The sequence below is a fragment of the Mus musculus genome, chromosome 1 (assembly GCF_000001635.26).
Source record: "Mus musculus strain C57BL/6J chromosome 1, GRCm38.p6 C57BL/6J".
Classification (NCBI taxonomy): Eukaryota; Metazoa; Chordata; class Mammalia; order Rodentia; family Muridae; genus Mus; species Mus musculus.
The window spans coordinates 134,994,608-135,016,146 of NC_000067.6; the positions used below are offsets into that span (position 1 = coordinate 134,994,608).

At 48.6% G+C, this 21,539-nt stretch overlaps 1 protein-coding gene across 4 annotated transcripts in view; it reads right to left on the reverse strand.

The window, feature by feature from the left end:
* Lgr6 (leucine-rich repeat-containing G protein-coupled receptor 6) overlaps window positions 1-21,539 on the reverse strand; it is a 122,075-nt gene that overhangs the window by 11,308 nt on the left and 89,228 nt on the right. For all 4 annotated transcript variants that reach the window (XM_006529714.1, XM_011248036.3, NM_001033409.3 and 1 more), the window contains 9 exons: window positions 11,084-11,152; window positions 8,851-8,922; window positions 8,593-8,664; window positions 7,093-7,161; window positions 5,871-5,942; window positions 4,707-4,772; window positions 3,578-3,649; window positions 3,046-3,117; window positions 1,377-1,502 (listed from right to left, as the gene is read on the reverse strand). In XM_006529714.1, coding sequence (XP_006529777.1) covers window positions 1,377-1,502; window positions 3,046-3,117; window positions 3,578-3,649; window positions 4,707-4,772; window positions 5,871-5,942; window positions 7,093-7,161; window positions 8,593-8,664; window positions 8,851-8,922; window positions 11,084-11,152 — 690 coding nt within the window. The remainder of the gene's footprint in view (window positions 1-1,376; window positions 1,503-3,045; window positions 3,118-3,577; window positions 3,650-4,706; window positions 4,773-5,870; window positions 5,943-7,092; window positions 7,162-8,592; window positions 8,665-8,850; window positions 8,923-11,083; window positions 11,153-21,539) is intronic.

Genomic DNA, 21,539 nt, shown 5'->3' on the forward strand with positions numbered 1-21,539 from the left:
GTGTGACTCAGCATGGAACACTTGCCTGGCAGGCACACGTCCCTTGGGCTTGATCCCAAGTGCTGGGAGGAGGGGGACATGGAGCCTTTTTTATTTTTCTTTCTCCTTTTTCCTTTGTCTTTCCTTCCCTTCCTCTCCTTTTCCTCCTTCCCTCCATCCTTTGTTTTCCTTTCAAGACAGGTTTTCATGTGATCCAGGCTGGCCTCAAACTCCACCTGTAGCCATGGATAACCACGAACTACCCATCTTCTTCCTTCCACCTTCAAGGTATGTAGGACCATGCACAACACCTACCTTTATGTTCCTTCTTTATGTCTGAGTGTGTACGTACATATGCCTATGCACACAAGCAGAGACCAGAAGAGGGTGTCAAGGGCCCTCTTCTCTATTGCTCTCTGGCTCATTGAGAAAAGGTTTCTCTCTGAACTCTGCCTGTTTTCTTGGCTAACCTAGAAGCCAGCAAACTCAGGTAATCTTTCTGTCTCTGTACTCCTCGGAGGTGGGATTACAGGCATATATGGCATCCCAGCTTATTATATAGGTGCCATGATCCTAACTCCTACTATCAGAACTGTGCAGCAAGAGCTCTGAACTCCTGAGCCATCTCTCCAGGTTCCTTCCTTCCTTCCTTCCTTCCTTCCTTCCTTCCTTCCTTCCTTCCTTCCTTCCTTCCTCCCTCCCTCCCTCCCTCCCTCCCTCCCTCCCTCCTTCCCTCCTTTCTTTCTTTCTTTCTTTCTTTCTTTCTTTCTTTCTTTCTTTCTTTCTTTCTTTCTTTCTTTCTTTCTTTCTTTCTTTCTTTCTCATTTTTAAGCAACAATTTCCCCAGTGACTCTTCACTCTTGTCTTCTGTGAAACCAACACCCTGTCCCCTGCCCAGCTCCTGGCATAACAGAACTGGATGCTGTGCCCTCTGAGAGTGAGGACAGATGCCTTGAGCATCTCATTAGCTTGCAGCAGACAAAGCTTGGGCCACACAGGCTGCTCTGCTGCCGCCACTCCACGGAGGAAGCCTGGATGTCATTAACACCAGGGACTGGCTGGCAGCTTGCTTTCCACTCATCAGTGCCCTGGGCTCTGCCCTGATTCTGTGCCTCAGATGATGCCTAAGTGAGGATGGGATCGCTAGGCTGTGGGAAGAACCCCTGCTCAGCTCACTTCTTCCCCAGGTCCCAGTGCCCTTAGATTGGTGGTTGGGATAGCGGGGAGGAGATAGAAGGGAATAGAGTCATGTCCCTGGTTAGCTGCTGACAGGAGATTACTGGAGCCAAACTCCAAGCTACCGGGCTATTCTCAGGGTGAGACTCTGTGGCTTTTTCAGTTTCTCCCAAGGTGTCTGGGACACACCTCCTCAGGCAGGAGGCAAGCCAAGCTCTCACCTCAGTTTTGGGAAACTGTCCTTGGAGAAGGCCTGAGACAGGGCCAAGTTCCCTTTGAGCTTCAGGTGCATCAGGCCTCCCAGCCCAGCCAGGGGCAGTGTGGTCAGCTGGTTGTCAGTCAGGTCCCTAGGACAGTGCATGATCAGGGTTATTGGCAGTCAGTGGGACTGCTGAGGGGGCGGGGCTTTGTTGAGGGTGTGGCCAGCATGCCTGGGATGAAGCAAGAGGGAAGGAGCAAAGAAGAGAAGTTAAGCACAGGGCATGTTGTATGCTCTGAAGCTTAGGGGTTTCTAGAGACCCCCCCTCTGTTAACTCAGCCACTCACTCATTCAACAAACCTTGGGTGACAGCTATGCATCAGGGGCTCTCCTAAATTAATGTCAAATTGTCCCATCTATAGGTAATAGAGCCCCACAACTGTAGCTTCTGTGTCTGGGTTCCCATCTAGGAACCCTTGCTCACTGCCCTGGGAGACCTCTCTGCTATTTGCCTATACCTCACGTATTCCCTTTGTTTCTTGGATGATCAGATGGGGGTAGGACAGAGCTGGTCAACCAGCCTCAAGTAGGCATTGGATCATCCGTTCTGCCTTGCAGACACCGCCTGGTAGCCAGCGGTGAGGACATACACTACCTCCACTGGAGACTTTATTAGACTAAGCCAGGAGTCCAATGCAAACACTAGGACCACAGACTGTGCGTCGTGGAAACAGCCCTGGACTGGCAGGCAGGAAACCTGGCGCTGTCACCAACTCACTGTGTAACCAAAGAGAGTCACAAATCTGCCCAAGTTCCAATGGCCTCATCTTTTAAAGGATAAAAATATCTGTCCTACCTATCTGGCAGGAGTATGGCAAATAGAGAGGAGATGGAGGTGAGAATTTTACAAGACCAAGGCCCAGAGCCCAGAGAGCCAAGGACGAGGGAGGGGGGACTGCGTGCCACATGGAGTCACAACAGGTCCTTTAGCAGGCTTCTCCTCCTAGACCTTGGAAAAGCCACCAGTGTGTAGGAAGGGTCTGTGGCTGGATAGTGGCCAAGACCGGGAGCCTTGAGGAGTCTGTGGTAGTCAGAAAGGTCTCCATGTAGGTGGGAATGCCTTTGGGACACACAACAAGGCAGGCAGGGAGGGTGTCAGCTCCTCCTTAGGCAGGAACCTGTCCCATACGGTGTGTGGCAACCAGGTCAGGAGCTCTTTCAGCCTAACACAATGACCATGCCCTCTGCTTGCATCCAAGGAGACTTAAAGATTCTGTGGTTCCCTCTTGCCTTGCAGCTCTCTGAGACTCTGGGTTCTCCATCAACCGTCATCCTCTTGAACCGAGAAGTTCAGATGCGTATGTCCTCTTTGTTGGTGAACGGGGAGGATACGGAGGCCGGGAGAGAGGGGAGGGGACTGAGCATAATGAGGACCAAGGCTGCCGAAACACTGCAGAACATTAGCAGATGATATTCCAGGGTTTGCCGGAAGCAGGCTTTCTGTTTACCGGGCCTCTCAGTGTGTCAAACACACGGTTAGAATGATTGATTAGGCCCCTCGGACCTCCCTGTGATGTGTGGTGAAACATTTGTACAAGTCCCTGCTCCTTGGTGGCCCTCCTGCATCACCAACCAGTCCACAGTCCCACCCGGTCCTCAGCATCTTGGAAGAGAGTTCAAGGGGTACTTACAGCTTAACCAAGGATCGAAGGGTTGAGAAAGCCTCAGGGTGGATGGCACGGATGGCATTCCAACTCAGGTCTCTGTGAGCAGAAAGCAGGAGGTAGAAGAGGGTGGGAAAAAGGGGGAGAGGCACTGTTCGGACCCTGGGCCTAGCTTGGGCTTGCTCTCACATACTTTCCATCTGGCCTTCCCAAGCAGCAGTGACCTGAAGCCTTTGGGGAAGTTTCTCACTGCTGCCTAGTTCCCAACCTGCTTGTAGCTTGGAATGGGGCCATCATGTCTGATTTCAGAGCCTCAGAAAATCCTGGGTAATAGACGGAGAAGGGGCTGCATGACTGTCTGGATGAGGAAGTGTTCTGTGTGTGTGTGTGTGTGTGTGTGTGTGTGTGTGTGTGTGTGTGAAGGGGCTGTGGAAAAGAAATAAACATACATGTCATGAGTACTTGAACTGGACACATGTGCTATGGAAATGATGTTGTTGGAGGGGACACTGGGGGAGGGGTCCTCCAGATCCCACCCCTGGGTGCTGCAGGTACTCACAAAGCTTGCAAGGAGCCCAGCTGGCTGAAGGTATCTGCACCAATTTCCTTGATCCGGTTATGTCGGAGGCCACTAGAGCAGCAAGAGAGACTAGATGAGCCTGCAGGCCCAGACTCTGGCTCCGATCCACGCCCCTCAAGCACTGGAAGGAAGAGAGGAGAGCCCCCCACTTCTCCTGGCACAGGAAAAAAGGCCCAGCCCGCGGAAGTCACCAGAATTAAAGGGAGCACAAGGGGATCCGGTTGCCTTGGGTAAGTGGGTCAGGAGACAAAGCCACAAAACCATCCCTGTGGCCCAAAAGGGAGTCAGCTTCCAGGGTTCCCACCGGGCCTGGCTCCCAGCCCAGCTGAAGTGCCCCCCACTTTCCCTGAAAGTCATGGGTCCTGCAGACCCTAGCCTAGCAGCAGACACTGGGTAATCAAGTGACTGCACTGAATTGAGAAGCAGAGTTTAGTAGACTTATTGTCTGACTAGGAGATAGCTCCTAGACTCCAACAATGTCAAAGACATTATTACTCAGACAAACCAGACAAATCCAGATATATCTTTCCTGTCATGGCCCCATAAAGCATTGCCCTGCCTAGAATCAGGGGCAGCTACACAGAGCTCAGACAACATAGTAGTTTAAGGAAATTGGAGATGGGCAAATGGGGCTCAGAGAATTTTAAAGTCAGCTTTTCCTTGTGATGCTGAAGGCTCATGTGCAACCAAGCTTATCTTTGTATTCATGAGCACACATGTACGAGTGAATGTGGATGGGTCATAGAACATGGAAGCACATACTTCCAAACCTAGACTGCTTCCAGTTCCTCCAAAGACTTCTCGTGTCTCACCCAAAGCACCATGGTGGCCCTAGCCCTCCACTGGCTTAATCACAACTGTAGTTTGTTGTTGCTATTGATGTAGAAGGAGCTACCCTGAGACTCCTCTGGGCACCTGTTCCTAGTCAAATCATCTACTATTGAGTCCTAGGGTTCGTACCCAGGCCTTGCTGAGCCCCCAGCCCCACATCTAGGTCCAACAAACTGAGAAGAAAGAAGAGTTAGAACATGCTTAGGCCCTGGCCCCCTCCCTCAGACCTGCCCAGTGTCCCTTTTGTGACTCTGGCCCTAGCGGACCCCAGACTTACATTTCCTCCAGCTTCTGACACCTGTGCAGGCTGGGTAACTCCTCGATCTGATTATGAGACAGCTCCCTGGGGAAGAGTCAGAGCCCAGCTCAGGGAGAAGCAGTGGCTATATGAGGGTAGAAGGCAGGGGCAGGGATGGGGGCAGGGAACGCACTGTGGTCAGGGCTGTGCTTTTCTGCGGGAACACAGGATGGCGGTCTCACGGTGGAGTACCAGTCTCCTCCGTTAGCTTTCTCTTCCCTCCTCCCTGCTAAGCCCCACTTCGCACTAAGCCTACATAGAACCAACTTGGCTTTTGTTTTTTCATCAGGGCTACCTTATGAACATGTTATCCTGCAGGACCCTGGGAACATTCTGGGGAAAACAGCTCAAAGTGAGGGATATGAAGATGAGGAGAGAGGCCAGCATTAGGGAATAAGGTGCTGAGCCAGTCCATAGGAAGTTTGGCCACTGCTGAGCAAGACGCTCAATGTCACTCATGGCAATAGTGTTCCCATGAAAATAGTGCTGATAACCACCATCTACGGAGCTAGCAGCGAAAAGAAATGCTGGGAGCCCTCATCCGGCTCAACCCTTCCCTTAGGCAGGGAGCTTAAGGCCTGGGTCCTCAGCATAGGACCTGCCCAAAGACACTGCCTGGTCTGGAGCCCACATCTGCAGGTGTCAATGTACCCATCTTGAGCTGCTTGTGAGATCTCTAGGGAGCAGCCTTAGACTGAGTTAGAATCCAGGTGGGAAGAAAAACTGGGCCAACTTAAGTAGCTTCTGAATACCAGAAGCAATTACGTCCCTCGCCTGAATGATGCCAAGTGCCTACTATGTGGTATGTGCATTAGACACAGACTGCTTTCGGGTCTCACAAATCGACTCTCATGTTAAACAGGAGGTTTACATTCAGAGGTATTAAAGAATAAATCCAAATGAACACAGCTAGTGAGAAGCAGACCTGGTCTCAAACCACTCAGAGTCAACTCCAGAGACCAAAGTCCTTCCTCTTGAACAAGAGAGGACCAGTCTCTCCTAGATTCTCAGCAGGAGTCTATGTTGATGATCATTCTCCCAAAAGAGATGTGACCAAGTACAACAGAAGCAGCAGAGGCTTTCACTGAGACACAGGGACAGGGTTACAAGGCCAGGACTATAAAAGGGTCATGAACCACTCACAGGATTCGGAGCCTAGGCAGCTGTTGGCACACTCCCGGTGGGAGCAGTCTGATGCCCGCACGGGTCAGGGTCCTGCAGGGAGAACAGACAGAGCTAGCACCAGGCCCAGAGCCCCGCCATTCCCAGCCACCCGTCTCTAACACTGGACCTGATATTGTTGTGGGAGGACAGAGCTGACAAGAGTGAGCAGTGGGAGACACAGGGCAGGGGCGGGGCTACGGGAACAGGAAGTAGCAGGCACCCGCATCTGAACGTAAGTTCCCCTGACCTAGGCGAGCTTAGGTAGGAAGTAGAGAGAATGAGGGCCTCAATCCATAGGCTCTGCTTGCCCCATGATTCCTATAAATCCAAATCAACCCATATAACTTTACCTCACCCACACCCCACCTCTCATAATTGTCCCAGCAACACTAGGCCTTAGGGACAAAATCTTCCCTGCTCTTGGGGCCTCCAAGGAGAGAGACAGCCATGGCAAGGAGCAGCTAGGAGTCAGGTCCAGTAGGACCATGGGGACACACTTTGCTCCCTGAGCCTAGGGGAAGGAAACAAGCTTAGGGTGCAGAGGCTTGTGAGAGCAAACTGGAGATTGTTCTCGGATTAGGCACTGGGTAGCCCTAGAAAGACTCCAAGGTCAAGGTCATCCTTGGGTAATTTATCACTTTTATGGAAAATTTTCCACATGACACTGAGCTAGGAGGAAGACGATAGAGACACAGAGGAAAGCGCCAGTCCCAGTTATGCCATGAACGAGTTGTGTGGTATGGGCAAGGAGTTGACTTCCTAATGTTCACACTAAGTGCCTGTTCATTTTCTTTCATTATTTAATATGTGTTGATGGCCTACTATGTGCTTATCTCAGGGTGCAGAGTATTTTGAGGGCCTATTTTATACATATCCCCATGACACAGAGTATAACATGGAGACACTAAGAAAGACATTGTTGGAATCAGTCCTCTCAAAGCCAAAGTCCTCTGTGTACTGTGACTCAGGATTAGGAACTCTGAATCCAGTCCTGACAAATGGAATCACACAGAGGAATACCAGCCTCCCCACGCCCTGCTACCCCTGCCTTGCCTGGAGGCAGCACCACATCTGGAGATGGCCAAGGCCCTGGGGCTGAGCCAGTAGCAGAGGCAGACTAGAGGAAGGGTGACAGAAGAACAGCCATCCAGATGAAGGGAGGTGGAAGAGTCCCCCGTGGGGGGAAAGGGAATCTACTCACAGGATCTCCAGGCTAGTGGTGCCTTTGAGGTCTGGGAACTCTTGGATATCAGTGGCACCATTCAAAGATCTGCAAATAGAGAGAACAGGCTCTGGAGGAGGGGTGGGTCAGGCGTGCCAACATGTGTGCTCTCAGCTTCAGTCTTCTGCTCAGGGGCTCTGCCTTTTGGGGGGACATGTCATTTCCCCCAAGACTCCCTCAAATTAGCCACTTTGGCCCCGTGGGAAGTTTAGCCATGTTTATAATAATTTGTTAGTTAGTTAAAAAAACAAAACAAAACAACCAGTGTCTCTCTTTTATGTAGTTCTAACTCATTACATAGACCAGGCTAGCCTACTTGTCTCTGCCTCCTGAGTGCTGAGATCAAAGGCATGCATCACTATACCTAGCTCCCAATCACTGTCTTAAATCGATACGGCTCTGCTCAGTCCAGCTGGGCTGAGATTGAGCCCAGCAGCTCCAGCATTGAGGCCTTTACATTTGTAAAAAGACCAAACCAAATCCAGATGAGAGATGCAAATGTTCCATGTTGTTATTGTTTTGTTTTGAGATGGGGGTCTCCCATAACCCAGACTGGATTCAAACTTATTATACAGCAGAAGTTAGCCTCGAACCCCTAATCCTCCTGCCTTCCTCCCCAGAGCACTAAGATTATGCCTGTGCCACCGCTCCTGGCAGGAGTGTCTTCTCTAAAAGGCAAGTGTTGGGAGTGGTGTCACGTGCCTTTACTCTTAGCCCTTGGAAAGTAGGAGCTTGAGGAGCAGGAGTTAAAAGCCAGCCTTGGCCATGTGAAACCTTGTCACAAAAGAACAGTGTGGGAGAGACCCCGAGGAAACAGCAGCATCCAGTAAGGAGCCCACTAATGGAAGTCTGGCTTCATGCTCCTCAGGTTTCCTCTATAGAACCAACTGAGGTGCCTATCTCACAGATTGGGGTGGGGAGGAAAGGTAATGGGAACATAGGAGGGAACCGTGCCTGCAGGGGCCTAGCCGTGTGGAGCGAAGCCTCAGTATGCCGCAAACAATCCGTGGGAGCCTCATTTTAAAAAGTGGGACCTTAGGCTTGGAGTTAGATGAGTTGGGAAAGGAAACAAAGGGGCTTCCTTCAGGCTAAGCGTGAGAAAGATGGCATAGCGAGGGCCCCGGAAGCTGTGCACAGGGCTCCGGAGCAGTCCAAAGCGCACGCAGAATTCACTGCAGGTGTGTATGCAGGTGTGTACCACGAGCCAAGTAGAACCCAAAAAATCAGAGATGTGCCTGCAGGGATGAAGAAGGGCTCTCTTCATCCATGTCAGATACAGGAAGAAGCAACCAGGATTCTGGCAGATCTGGAGATAGGTCTGAGACAGTGTAAGTCTAGGGCCCCAGAAGCCTGTCTTGTGGTGCCTGGCCATGGAGAGGTCTGCCTCTGAGAGGCAGAGGGCAGGAGAGAGCAGACAGGAGGGGATAGGGGAGAAGTCCAGATTGTAGAATCCAATGGCAGCCTCTGGTGCCCACTTACAGCGTATGCAGTTTAGACAGGTACTGGAATGCTGACCTTCCCACAAACTGGATTGGGTTGTCATAAAAATGTCTGGAAGAAAAAGACCGGAGCTCTAGTTCAGATCTCACCTTTTTTCAGGTCCCCACTCCTCTGGGAAGAGATCAACAGCCCTCCCACATTCTTTCTAGGGGGCCCCCCTCTATTCCCCTCCCCCTCACACAACCTCCATCCCCCCCCCTGAAAACACACAGCACCAGGAACCAGACAAGCACTCACATTGTCTGCAGGAGAGGGCTGCCCATGAAGGCTTTCTCTGGGATAGCCTTGATGTTGTTGTTATGGAAACCCCTGGAAGACAGCACCAGGAGCAGTGAGGGTTTGAAGAGAGGCGTGGAGAGGAAGAACAGCTTCAAGTGGCGCTTCATGGGACAGCTGACTAGACAGGTCCTGAGATCAAGGGCCTTCAGCCTGGGAAGCTCAGCCTCCAATCCTGCCTGCGCGTTCTCATCTCCATTCAACAACATACTCAGCCTCTCTCTCTCTCTCTCTCTCTCTCTCTCTCTCTCTCTCTCTCTCTCTCTCTCTGTGTGTGTGTGTGTGTGTGTGTGTGTGTGTGTGTGTTGGGAGTGAAACAGGGACAGGTCCCAGGTTTCAAGCTTCAAACTTCAGAAAGCCTTTGAGTTCAGGTCCTGAGGAAGGAATCCTTGGTCATCTGTGGCAGGAGCCATGGCAGGTCCCCACAGAGGATGCCAAGGGTGTGTGTGGGAAGGAATAGGAAGGTACAGAAAGTAAAGAACTTCCAGGGGATGCTGGGTGACAGAGGCTCCTAAAGTGAAGAAACACAGAGGTGGGGACAGAGCAATGGAGGAGATAAAGGACAGAGTCCGGTCAGTGGCCACAGATTGCATCCATGGGTGGTGAGCAATGAAGTTCCCCACCGGGTGTCTGGAAGCCCGGAACAGTGTGTTTGTGTCGCTAGGAAGCTTTCCCAACCTCTCAACACTCCCCCTCCTACTGGAAGTCTCTGGCTTTCTGTGTCGTACCTAGCACATGCTCACTTCTCTCCATCTCCTGTTTCCCATCATCCCTTTCACCTCCATGCTCAGTCACTCAAGGCTCCTCCTCAGATATCTCTGGCCAGTGCTGCCCACCAAGGCTCGTTGGTTCTTTCCTTCTACTCACCATGTTTATTGGAATATCTCTTTCATGTCTTAGGCTAGGTTAAGTTCTGAGAGGCTGAGAAATTTACATGATAGAGGCCCTGTCCTCAAGCAGGTTTCTCTCAGTAGATGATGGATGCATGCATGCATGGATGGATGCATGGTTGGATAAATGGATGGATGGACTCATACCTAAATGTGTACCTTTTTTTTCTCCAAAAAAGAAAACCATGAAGCTCCTTGTCTCCCTATTTGGATTCTAGTATAGCTGTATATTAGATCTCTGAGGTCACTGAGCACACCCCCATCAAGGTTGGTGTCCCTTCTGTGGTCATTCTTTCTGCCTTAACCACTTCCTGTCAGGTCTGTGCTTTGTACTGCTCTACTGACTAAAACAACTGTTCCCTTCCACCCTCATTGTCACCTGAATCCCACTCATCCACTGAGACCAGGCTCAGGAGAACTCAGTCCACAGTGAGCAGTCATTCTGAATTCCCATGGCTATTTTAGCCAATATACTATACCACAGTTTAAGGCTGGAGTTATATGTTGCTTTGTCTTGTTCCTGTTTCACGGATGTGCCTTTGTGTCATGAGTGAGGCGAGGGATGCTTTTTAGAGGATCTCATGTCTACCTTACCATTATTTTGTATTAACACTAAGCACAGCGACCAGTCTATGAATATTCAAACAGATAATAAATGGTTGGGAAAGTGAGATGGCTCAGCAGGTAAAGGTGCTTGCTGTGCAAGCCAGGCATCCTGAGTTCAATGCCTGGAACCTACATAAATATAGAAGAAGGGACAAACTCCATAAAGTTGTCCTCTGACCTCCACACACATGCTGTGGGCATGTGCACCACACACACACACACACACACACACACACACACACACACACACACACACACATCATGCACACATTTGTATGCACATGCGCACACAAATGAAACAATCATAATAATTAATGGCCATAGGACTCCAGGCTCAATTTCTTAACCCTTTTATGGATGGTATTAAAAAGTGACCCTATAAACCAGCCCCCAGTTCTTCTAAGTCTTCTTTAGACATAGACAGTTCAGAGCCAGATCCAGGTTGTAAGAGGTGGTTTCTTACACATATGCTCCCAGGCTTGAAGGTCCCAAACCCATTTATACTGATCAGACACCCCCAAGAAATGTTCAAAGCCAAGCTACCAAGAATTCTGACTACTGCCGCTCTGGGGGTTGTGGAGGGTTCCACCCACAGCTTTTACAAGGACCAGTCATAAAGACTATAGAAGGCAACTTGATGAATGAGCTGGCCTTTGTCCCTGGGAGAAGCACCCAAAAACACCAGCAGAAGATCTTACAATTCCTGCAGCCTGCCCAGGGTCCGGATAGCCAAGGGGAACTCCTGCAGCTCATTATAGTTCAGGTCTCTGGAATGAAAAGCGAGGCAGTCATTAGCTCGGAGGCTTAACGGGGCATGTCAGGGTCCCCGAGACATGGAAACTTGGCTGTAGGGTTGGCCCGGGAGATGGGTTTTCCAATCTGTTGGATCCAGCTGCCAAGGTCTGAAAACACATTTTCTGAATGTTTGTATTCCATTTCTGTTCCACAAGTCCTTGGGCTTGGAGCTTTCCTGGCACTAGAACTGTTTTGAATGGGGATATATTTTAGGAGTGTGTGTATCTGGATCTGCCTACCTCAGAATAATCTCTAAAAAGTTCAGCAAAGTCTATTTTAAGTCTTTGGATTCACGGGATGAGAGAAGAGAGATAAGGAAATGATCTTTAACACATTACTAGTCTAGTAATTCCAGAGAGTTCTCCAGATTACAGGTGCTTTAGCTGCAGGCTCTGCTGGCTTGTTTTTGAGACAAAAATCTCCCTGTGTCTCTCGGGTGGATTTGGACTTTTTTTTTTTACATTTCATTTTTATTAGATATTTTCTTCATTTACATTTCAAATGCTATCCTGAAAGTCCCCTATACCCTCCCCTACCCCCCACCCTGCTCCCCAACCCAGCCACTTCCACTTCCTGGCCCTGTACTGGGGCATATGATCTTCGTAAGACCAAGGGCCTCTCCTCCCATTGATGGCCAACTACATATGCAACTAGAGACACAGTTCTGGGGGGTACTGGTTAGTTCGTATTGTTCATCCTTCTATAGGGTTGCCAACCCCTTAAGCTCCTTGGATACTTTCTCTAGCTTCTTCTTTAGGGGCCCTGTGTTCCATCCAATAGATGACTGTGAGCATCCACTTCTGTATTTGCCAGGCACTGGCATAGCCTTACAAGAGATAGCTGTATCAGGGTCCTGCCAGCAAAATCTTGCTGGCATATGCAATAGTGTCACTCAAGAAAAAGGAAGACCAAAGTGTGGATACTTTGTTCCTTCTTAGAATGGGGAACAAAATACCCATGGAAGGAGTTACAGAGACAAAGTTCGGAGCTGAGATGGAAGAAAGGACCATCCAGAGACTGCCCCATCTGGGGATCCATCCCATATACAACCACCAAACCTAGACACTATTGCATATGCCAGAAAGATTTTGCTGACGGAACCCTGATATAGCTGGATTTGGACAGTTGATCCTTCAGCCTTAGACTCCACAGTGTTGGAGTTATGGTTGGGTGTCAACATACCTAGCTGATCTTTTTCCCTTTGGGTGGTGGCATGGGAGTTAATCTTTACTTTCTCTTACATTTTGCTGCATATTCCATTTTTCCTTTGTACAGGGAACATTTATCACATGCATACTCAGAAAATAATGAACGAAAGTTTCTAAAGGGGCAGTAAGCCAAGTCAGCCAGAAGGAGGGATGCAAGCTTTCTAATAAACTAAATACACATGACTTTTAACAGTTTGATATCTTTTCTAGTTGAATTTCATATACTCAGGCTCTCCTATGTCCATTATTGTACAGAGAAGTTCATGCCTGTGTGTGAAGATTTTTGTATAATGATACTCATAATAGTATTCTCTTAGTTGATAGAAGTCAATACTGGCTGGCCTGTAAGCAATCACAACTTCATCTTTTCCACTCCTTCAAGAGACCTTCTGGTTTTGCTCTTGGGCAGCAATGGTAGGGTAAAAGGAGGAGAGGAGCGACAGGCTGAGGGCTAATTTTAATTTTCATGAGAAGACACAGAACTGCTCTGGACAAGTAGACAAACCCACACGCAGGTGACACCTGCGGAAAGACGAGGTTCTTTTTTTTTTTTTCAAGACAGGGTTTCTCTTTGTCTCCCTGGCTGTCCTGGAACTCACTCTGTAGACCAGGCTGGCCTCGAACTCAGAAATCTGCCTGCCTCTGCCTCCCGAGTGCTGGGACTAAAGGTGTGCACCACCACTGCCCGGCTAAGACGAGGTTCTTGAGTGACGATGAAGAAGGATTGTCCCTGTAGCTCCTTGCCATCTTGTGTGGCGACCCTCTTTACAGTTGCCTTCCTTGCTTTCTGGGAGGACTTTCAGAAAGTTTTGCTTCATTGTGTAATAGGATTCCCTCTCTCAGGGCTGCAACAGTCTTCAGAAAAGACAGCAACTTTCAACAAACTAGCCAGTTTTGACACTCAGTAGCCAATGAATTAGCCTATGTGCAATGTGCCTGATTTGGTAGGGGGGGTCTTGATGCCTCTGAAGTCCTGTTTCTGGGGTCCACAGTCCCCAGCTTTGGGAGTATGTGGAGGTGTCAGTTTCAGGAATGGCTCTTGACCCTTTCAGGGAGGACCCTAGTCCATGTTTTCAGCCTTTTAAAGCCTGACAACTTTAATGGCTGTCCAAGGCCACAGAAAGGGACTATGTGGAGGTCTTTTAATTGCAAAGTAGCTCGCCAGAGTTTTGTGGATAAGTATCATGTTAACACAGAGATAATGAGAGGCTCTTCTCCACAGGAGGGTCATTACACTTAATAGGCCACAGGTAGAGCCAGGACCCCAGCCCAGGAGGCCAGAGGAACAGTGACAAGCGTCTGGCAGTCAGTGTGCTAGATAATTGTCCCCCTCTGCATGAATACTAATTACCTATTACCCTCAAACTGCCCCTTCGACCTTGGGTAATTATACCAGAAAACCCCTCTGCTCTGCCCCATCCTTCAGGAAGCCAGACACTTTGCTCTCCCATGAATCACAGTTTGATCTTCTCACAGAGACGTTCCCACAGGCTGTGTGAGGGCAAAGCTGTAGGTAGATGGGGTTCAAGATGACTGAAAGTAGGGGTACTGAGACTGGAAACAGGACTTTTCTAACTCTGGGGTTCTTGGAGTTCTACTAAGGGCTACACAAATCACCCAGTGCATCGGGTGAGGAGCACAAGTGCAGATAGCAGGGGACAGACAGAGACAGACACATTTTGAATCTTCAACTCCATAAGTGTTGATCTTCACATTTCAGTGTTTCACAGTCAAGTGGCCCCCTTTCAACTGAGTTCAGTTCCTTTAAGAACTTTCCATTGTTGCCCAGGAAGAGTTATATTTTCCATAAGTAACAAGGACATTTCTTCACTCAAAATACTATCCCATTGTCTCTAACAAAAAGCATTGCAGATGTGTGGTCTGAAAACCTTTGGTAGCGATATATTCCCTCTACCTAAAATATCCTACCCCCAGACAATTGTATGGCTACTTAGTCCCCTTCCTAAGATATCCCTCTTCAGAGAAGCCTTCTCTGACCAGCGTATTTCAAACAACACAACCTCTTACCCACTCTACCTCCATGTTACATTACAGTTCACCTCTTCCTCTTCTGAGTTTCTCCTAGCCTAACATGGCGGTACATAACTGGTTCATCTTCATGTCTCAATGTTTGAAAATCAAGTGTCCCCTTTAAAGTTGGTTCAGCTCCTTTCAGAATTCTCGATTCTTGCCCACGGGGAATTATATTTTTTCATAAGGAATAAAGATGTGTCACTCTGAAGACTTGCCTGGCCTTGTCGATGGCAGTGACCAATACAAGACAGAAGGAATATAGTGTGGCCTAGCCCTAAGTGATAAAGTCTTGCAGCTTCTGCCTTCACAACCTAGGAATCCTCACAGCAGCTTGTAAGGCGGCCCAAATGGGACTCACAAGTGGTGAGCTATACCAAGAGGATGCGCTGACAGCCAGTGGTGGGGCTTCCGATAAGTAAGAGGAGCTGTGGTAGACCCTTTAGCCCTCTCTAAGCCTCCAGTGACTACAGCCTCCTCCACGATCCCAGGGAGCCCAGCCAAGCCACGAGAAATAATAAGGTGGTACTTTAGGTCACTACGTTTTGGAGTGATTTTTATGACACAAGAGACTTCCTGCTTTCTTTGCCTTCGTAGAACTTATTGGCACATGTCATTTCTTTTCTTCCTACCCAACCAGAACGAAAGCTTCTTGAACATGAGAATTCTGTCTGTTTTGAATCTTAAACACCAGAATAATATCTGACACAGAGCAGGATCTCAGCAAGTATGTGCTGAATGAGCAACTGAAGAACTCTAAGCAAGCTCATTAATAATAATAAAAAATCAATAAATTCATGAGAATTCAGGACATTAAGAGGCACATTCTTGAGATTTTTTTTTTTAGGTGGATGTCAAAATGACACAGGATAGTCAGGAGGGACACTGTCAGGGTTGCCCTGAGCCTCAGAGACCATGGGATGTGTTCTGGGTGACTTCGCTCCCATGGAGCACGTATATAGCTTATTGGACCCATGTCCAGGCTGCCAAATTGAGTGGTTCCAGTTCTCCTTGGCAGTTTCTGGTCAGGAACTTTGCCAGGAGTAGACAGACAGTGGGGAAAGGCGTATGGTAAAAGGCATGTGAACCAGAAGGCTATTTTTATAGAGAAATGTGGGAGAAGAAAACTCATACAAATGTCCAAAAGAGCTCTGCAAACTCCATACCAGTGAGGTGGCTGCCTTTGGATGTCTACATAGGTTCAATGACCTGAGAAGTTGCCAAACTCTAGCTTTGTTTTGTGCTATGCAGATGGAATCTGGCTCTCATGGTCAGGAACTGTGTCCTTGCAACCCTCTCTGCACCCAGTGAGTTCAACTCAATGCGATAGACACGTGTTGGCAAATGTCCCAAGATACACAAAGCATTCTGCTGGGCAGAGTGGAAAACGGTGAGGTGGAGAGAAGCACAAGACAAGATGAGATCCCTAAGTATGCTGCTGCAGATGCTGGACAGCCCACAAAACATCAGGACTGTTGTGCACCTGGAGAGGCCATACCTGGAGAGGTCACACCTGGAGAGGCCACACCTGGAGAAGCCACACCTGTAGAGGCAACACCTGTAGAGGCCACACCTGGAGGACTTTATGGAGATGGGCACATTTGAAGGACAATTGAAGGACACAATTCAGAGGAGATGAACAAGTAGCTTAGCTCTGTGAAGCAAATGGAACTATTTAGAGGGAAGGGAAGCCCTCGCTCATGGACTGCCACATACTATCCCTGCCTTCGGCCATAGTTGGATGGACCAACACTGGCTGGGCACTCGCTATGGTCCTTTGGCTGAACAATCTCCATCCTCCAACAGTCTGGAGAGATGGATTCTCTTCCTACAACCATTTTTTCAGTTGAGGGAAATGAGAAAACACACCCGATGCTCAATCATCAGTACCTAGCAAGTAACTGGCAGAAAGCACTGCCTATTTGCTTAGATCCCTCCCCTTTTTACTCTATAACTGAACTGTCCAATACCAGAGCTCCAAGCCATGTCTGGCTATTTAATTATAAGTAAATGAGATTTCTATCTCAGGTTTTTAAAAATCTTAGTTTCAGTAGCTACATTTCAAATGTTCTATAGCAATACATGACTAGCAGCTATTGTATTTAAAAACACAGATCTGGAACATTCCTACCATTGCAGGGAATCCTATTAGATGGCCTAACAGAAGGAATATCTAAAAATATAGCTAGAGTATATTTCCCAGCCTCCCTTGCATTAAGTGTGGCGTCATGACCATATTTCTCCCCAAGATGGTAGGTAGAAATTTATCTGCATTTCTGTCTCTGACTTTTATAAAATAGCTGGCTTTCCTCTTCCATGGTCAGTCTACCTTTCCAACAGCTAAATGTTCCAGGGGTGGCAAGAACCCAGGCTCCTGAGTGACCGCGTGGAAGAAATGCCACATGCCATATTCTCCTGGAACTGTTAAGTAATCAGAAAAACAAATAAACAAACAAATGCCTGCCTTCTACTGTCTGTGGGCCACCACACACATCTTTGTCTGTTTATTCCATCAATTTAGCCTATTATCATGAATGCACGCAGCCAGGATTTGAACCCTGGTGGCTAGAGTATAGCGTCTTCACTTCTGACTACTACACATCTGCCAGGAAGTTCTTTTTAAACCACAAAACTGACTCTATGACTCTCCTACACTGAAAAGTCTAGAACAGCTTTCAGAAAAAAAAGGACAAAACAAAGTCCAAATTCCTTAGCGGGCTCCGATGCCCTTGATCAAATCCTTTGCTTCATCTGCATCTCAGCCCTGCATGTATTTTCACATTTCTTTGGTTTTGCCTGGAATGCCCTTTTCCCTACACCCTCAGCTGTTGAAGTTCTAGTCATTCTTTGAAATTGCATCCAAATATACCTTTTTCCATGGACTCCACCTCATCCCTACACTTAGAGTCACGCACTCTCTCAGCAGTTTTCTGGCACTTTCTTCCTCGGCGTGCAGAACAGCCATTTCGGATGACGATGCCTTGGTAATAATAGTAATTACTGTGCAAGGGCTATGTTTCTTGGAGGTTTGCATATGTTAATCCATTTGATTTCCACCATTCCCTTTGAGGTAGGCACTGTTTGGAGACAGGAAACTGAGCACAGAGACAGGCAGTCATTTGGCAACAGCTTTGCAGCTGGAATAGCTGAGCTTGAAGCCCCATGGCAGGCAGGCCAAGAGCAGTGAGGTTATTTGCATATATCTTCTCCCACTCTGGGGAGGCAGGAAGTTTGGAAGTCAGGGAGCTCCTGGGTGCTATTTTGGGTTCCCTGCAGTCTGGGTACAGGGCTACACATGTGACTATCTATTGTCAAAGATTATCATTTGAGCCCATTGCACATGACCACATGGTGGAAACCCCTTTAGCCTTTGTGACTGGCAGTTTCAGGGCAGCATCCCAGTCTTTTGAGAATCTACTCTACTCTTAGAAAGCACAGCTTAGTCTGATTCTTGTGATGCCCTGTGCTTCGGACAGAAAACTCATTCATGGCTCTATGGCTTTTTAGTCTGTTATCTTTAATAGTCCCTAGAATCAGCCAGAAGCCCAAGAAGCACTCACTTGCCTCTCGCAGGAGCCAGAAGCAGATGGAGAAGGACTAAGGTTAAAGAGAAACCATCCCCATCTCCAACTGGAGCTCCGCCTGGAAGCGGCGACTGCCTGTGCCCAATCCTCCCCTTCGTCTGTATGCTTAGCAGTTTTCAGCCAAATCCAATCAAACTGATGGCAAGCAGTCAGTCAGAACATTCGAGAAGGCTGCCCGAGCCCCAGGCTGCTTCAGGACTCCCAACTCGAGTCTGGGTACACAGAGTGCCCAGTTCCTGAGATCTCTGGGGACTCTTGCTGTGGGTCAGTGGGCACAGCTGGCAGGATTTCATACGTCTTTTTATTGACGAGGAAACAGGGGTTGGAGAAAAAAGGTAAGTTGTTGGGATTCTCAGAAACAGACTTTGAACTCAGGCCTTTTGGCCACTTTCTCAACCACCCAGAGTTGGATCCTGGAAAGACTATGAACAGCAGGGCTCAAAGGGAAGGGGAAAGATGGAATGTGCAAGGGGAAGGTTCTATAGGATTTCCTAAAGGTGTTTATAACACTTGCGGCCAAATGATTATTATGTAGAGGCCGTGTTTGTTGGTGAGTTATCCATGTGAGAGTACAAAGTTCTTGGGCTTCCATTAACCAACAAGATCACATTGATTAAGCTGCTTGATTTCCTCAGCGTGCTTCTTTCCCTGAAGTTAGTTGAGAAGGCCCACTGCAGAACACGGCTCTATTCAGCTGGGCCAGGGACTAGCACAGAGTAGCTGATCAAAGACCGCCAAGGCCTTTTGAGTCCTGCTTTAGTAGACGCCGCACACTGGCAAATACTTTCTTCACCACATGCTACAACTGTAGGTATACAAGTTGCTCTGTCTACTTCTCATAGCAATTAAGAGAGATGAATTACATTAATTGGGTTTCCACTTAACATTTTATTATCAAGACTAATATTTATGTTTATTACCAGATTGCAGATAAGGAGGGCACAGGGGAAATGTAGGTAAGCCTGACTCCATGGTATGAGACACAACGCATGGCCGTTTCAGATAGGCTGGAAACTCTGAGCCACTTTATCTCCCAAGGCCTGGAATTACGGCATGCAAGCTCAGGGGATGCATGTCCTAACTGCTCTTCCTCCACGGTGGATGGAGCACCTGTCTCTAATCTCACTGCACGTGCATGGTGCAGAGGACTGCAGAGCCAGGAACCAACACTTTATGACTAATAGCATTGTTTTACCTCCTAAACAGCCTACATAAAAGGCCACCCATTCATAACTGCAGCAATTAGTAAAATTGTCATCAGTTTCTATTGAGAGACATAGACACACCCTCCTTCCACCTCCAAGCTCCTCCTTGCCAGCGTACATTTGGAATAGCAGGCGATCTTAACCACAGGAGCTACTCTCTCCTACTGAGATTTCGTGTTTTCCTGAGCTAATGAAGCACCTGGCATCGCAGGAGCCTGGGCTTGGAATGGAGATAAAAGGTAATGTTCTAAACAGCCCCCACAGCAGGAATCAACTCCAAGCTTCTAGCCAGAGGAGGATCCAGTTTTTGGTTAGACTGTCTCCAGTGGTAAGACACACTCTAAAGTTTGCTGACTGCCCAGTGCAGCCACCATGGGGTTGTTCAACACACTGAGTGAAGATTCTTCACCCTGAACCAAAAAAAAAAAACGCTACCTCACCACCTCCCTTGGCTCTTACTTCCGGCTGGAAGTCCATGCATCCCATACATATCTAACAAAGGAGAACACCACACCACACCCACGGCTTCTCCCTGGTTCTTTGAATCACATTTTGTAGACACCTCATATCTCTCACCTAGGAAAGCCCTTGTTGCTCTGAAGATGTGACACCCAGAACAGGATCTAACTTTCGGGTTTTGATCAGTTCCCTGAGACAACCTTTGATCCCAGGGTCAGGGTCCTGTCAATGTGGACCACCTGGAGGCTGTAAATGTGCCTGATCTCATCAGAGTGTGGAAGCTGAGGGACCTTTGCAATGAGCAAGGCCCACGACCAGCACTTATCAGTGAGTTAGAGCCGGGACATCTGTGGTAGGGAGCTACTGGGCTGGCTATAAGGGGACACTTAAGCCTGATGTTCAGGGATGAGGTCTGGGCTGGAGATCTTGGTGGATGCAGTGTTAAAAGCTAGACCAGACTGTGTAGCATCACCACAGAATGAGCCCCTCGGGGTGATATTGTTAAGGATTTGGAATCTTGAGGCACGAGATGTGACCTTAGTGATCAACTTAAAGGACCTCAAGACTTCTGGGATAAAATCCTTTAGTGTCAACAATGCCTACCTGTTCCTCGGAGCCTGCGATGAGCTCTGGTGCTTAAGGGATGCTCGGTATCTGTGGGATGATTGAATGCGCGGCAACAAAAGCAAAGGGAGTGGGGATAATTGATTCTTTCCAGCTCTTCCTTCCTACAGATAGCAAAGGCCAGTCTTCGGCCCCTCTGTCTCCTCTCCATGGCATCTGTTAAGGATCCACGGCGGAGCCCTCCTCCCCTAACCTCCCATCCTTCTCCATTCCAGACCAGCTGGCCAGGGTCCCTGGGGGAGTGAGGGGTCGAGTGGAAGTTTTGCTCTATTGCCAACAGGGAGGAAGGGGCAGCAGTGACAGGAGGTGACCTTGGCTACCCCCAATGCCAGGACGATGGGAAGGGAATGTTGTGCTGGGAAGAGCTATTAATAACTCGTCATGGTCACAGAACGCAAGACAAACTCATTGGGCAGCTCAATTTTCTGCCTGTTAAAAGTCATTAGTGGTTCTGTGGGGGAAGCCAGGGGGAAAAAGTTTATATGGAACAATAAATTCCTCTATAAGCCACAGAAGCCCACAAATTTGCAGCTAATAAACCCACAAGTGTAAGATGATTAAGAATGGGGGGAAGGGGGCAGGAGTTCCTTGAGACCTCAAGAGGCGTTGTGGTCTGAGGAGCTGACATGGGGCCAAGCGCAGAGAAGCCTGAGTTCTGATCCTGCCTCTTAACCAGCTGAGTGGCCTTAGATAGGTCGTCAACTCTCTGCCTTGGTTTGTCCATTTGTTACAAGAGGCTGCACAGTTCCTGCCTGTCTTCCTCAATGAGTGCCAGGGGTTGGGAGTTGGGGGGGGGAGGGGGAGAAATGAGATTGAAGAGAAGAAATTGTCATTTTCCAAAGGTAAGAAGTTAATGTTAGAACAAGGACAGGCTGGCCATGGTGGCTCACACCTGTGGCCCCAGCACCCTGGGAGACTGAGGCAAGAGGACATTTGTGAGTCTGAGGTCAGCGTAGACTACATAGACAGACCCTGACTTAAGACAGGAAGAACAGAAACTAGCAAAGTGAGCTGACAGCCTTGAGATCCAAAACCAGAAAAGAGCAAGCTATGTGGCAAGGCAGGAAAAGGCGACTGCCGCCAAGCCTGAGGAATGGCGTCTGCTTCTCAGAGACCACACAGCAGGAAGAGAAAACCTACTTACTCCTGCAAGCTGTCCTCTGGCCTGAACATGCCCATTTGTGCACACACACACACACACACACACACACACACACACACACAACCAAACTTACTAAAACTGAAAGG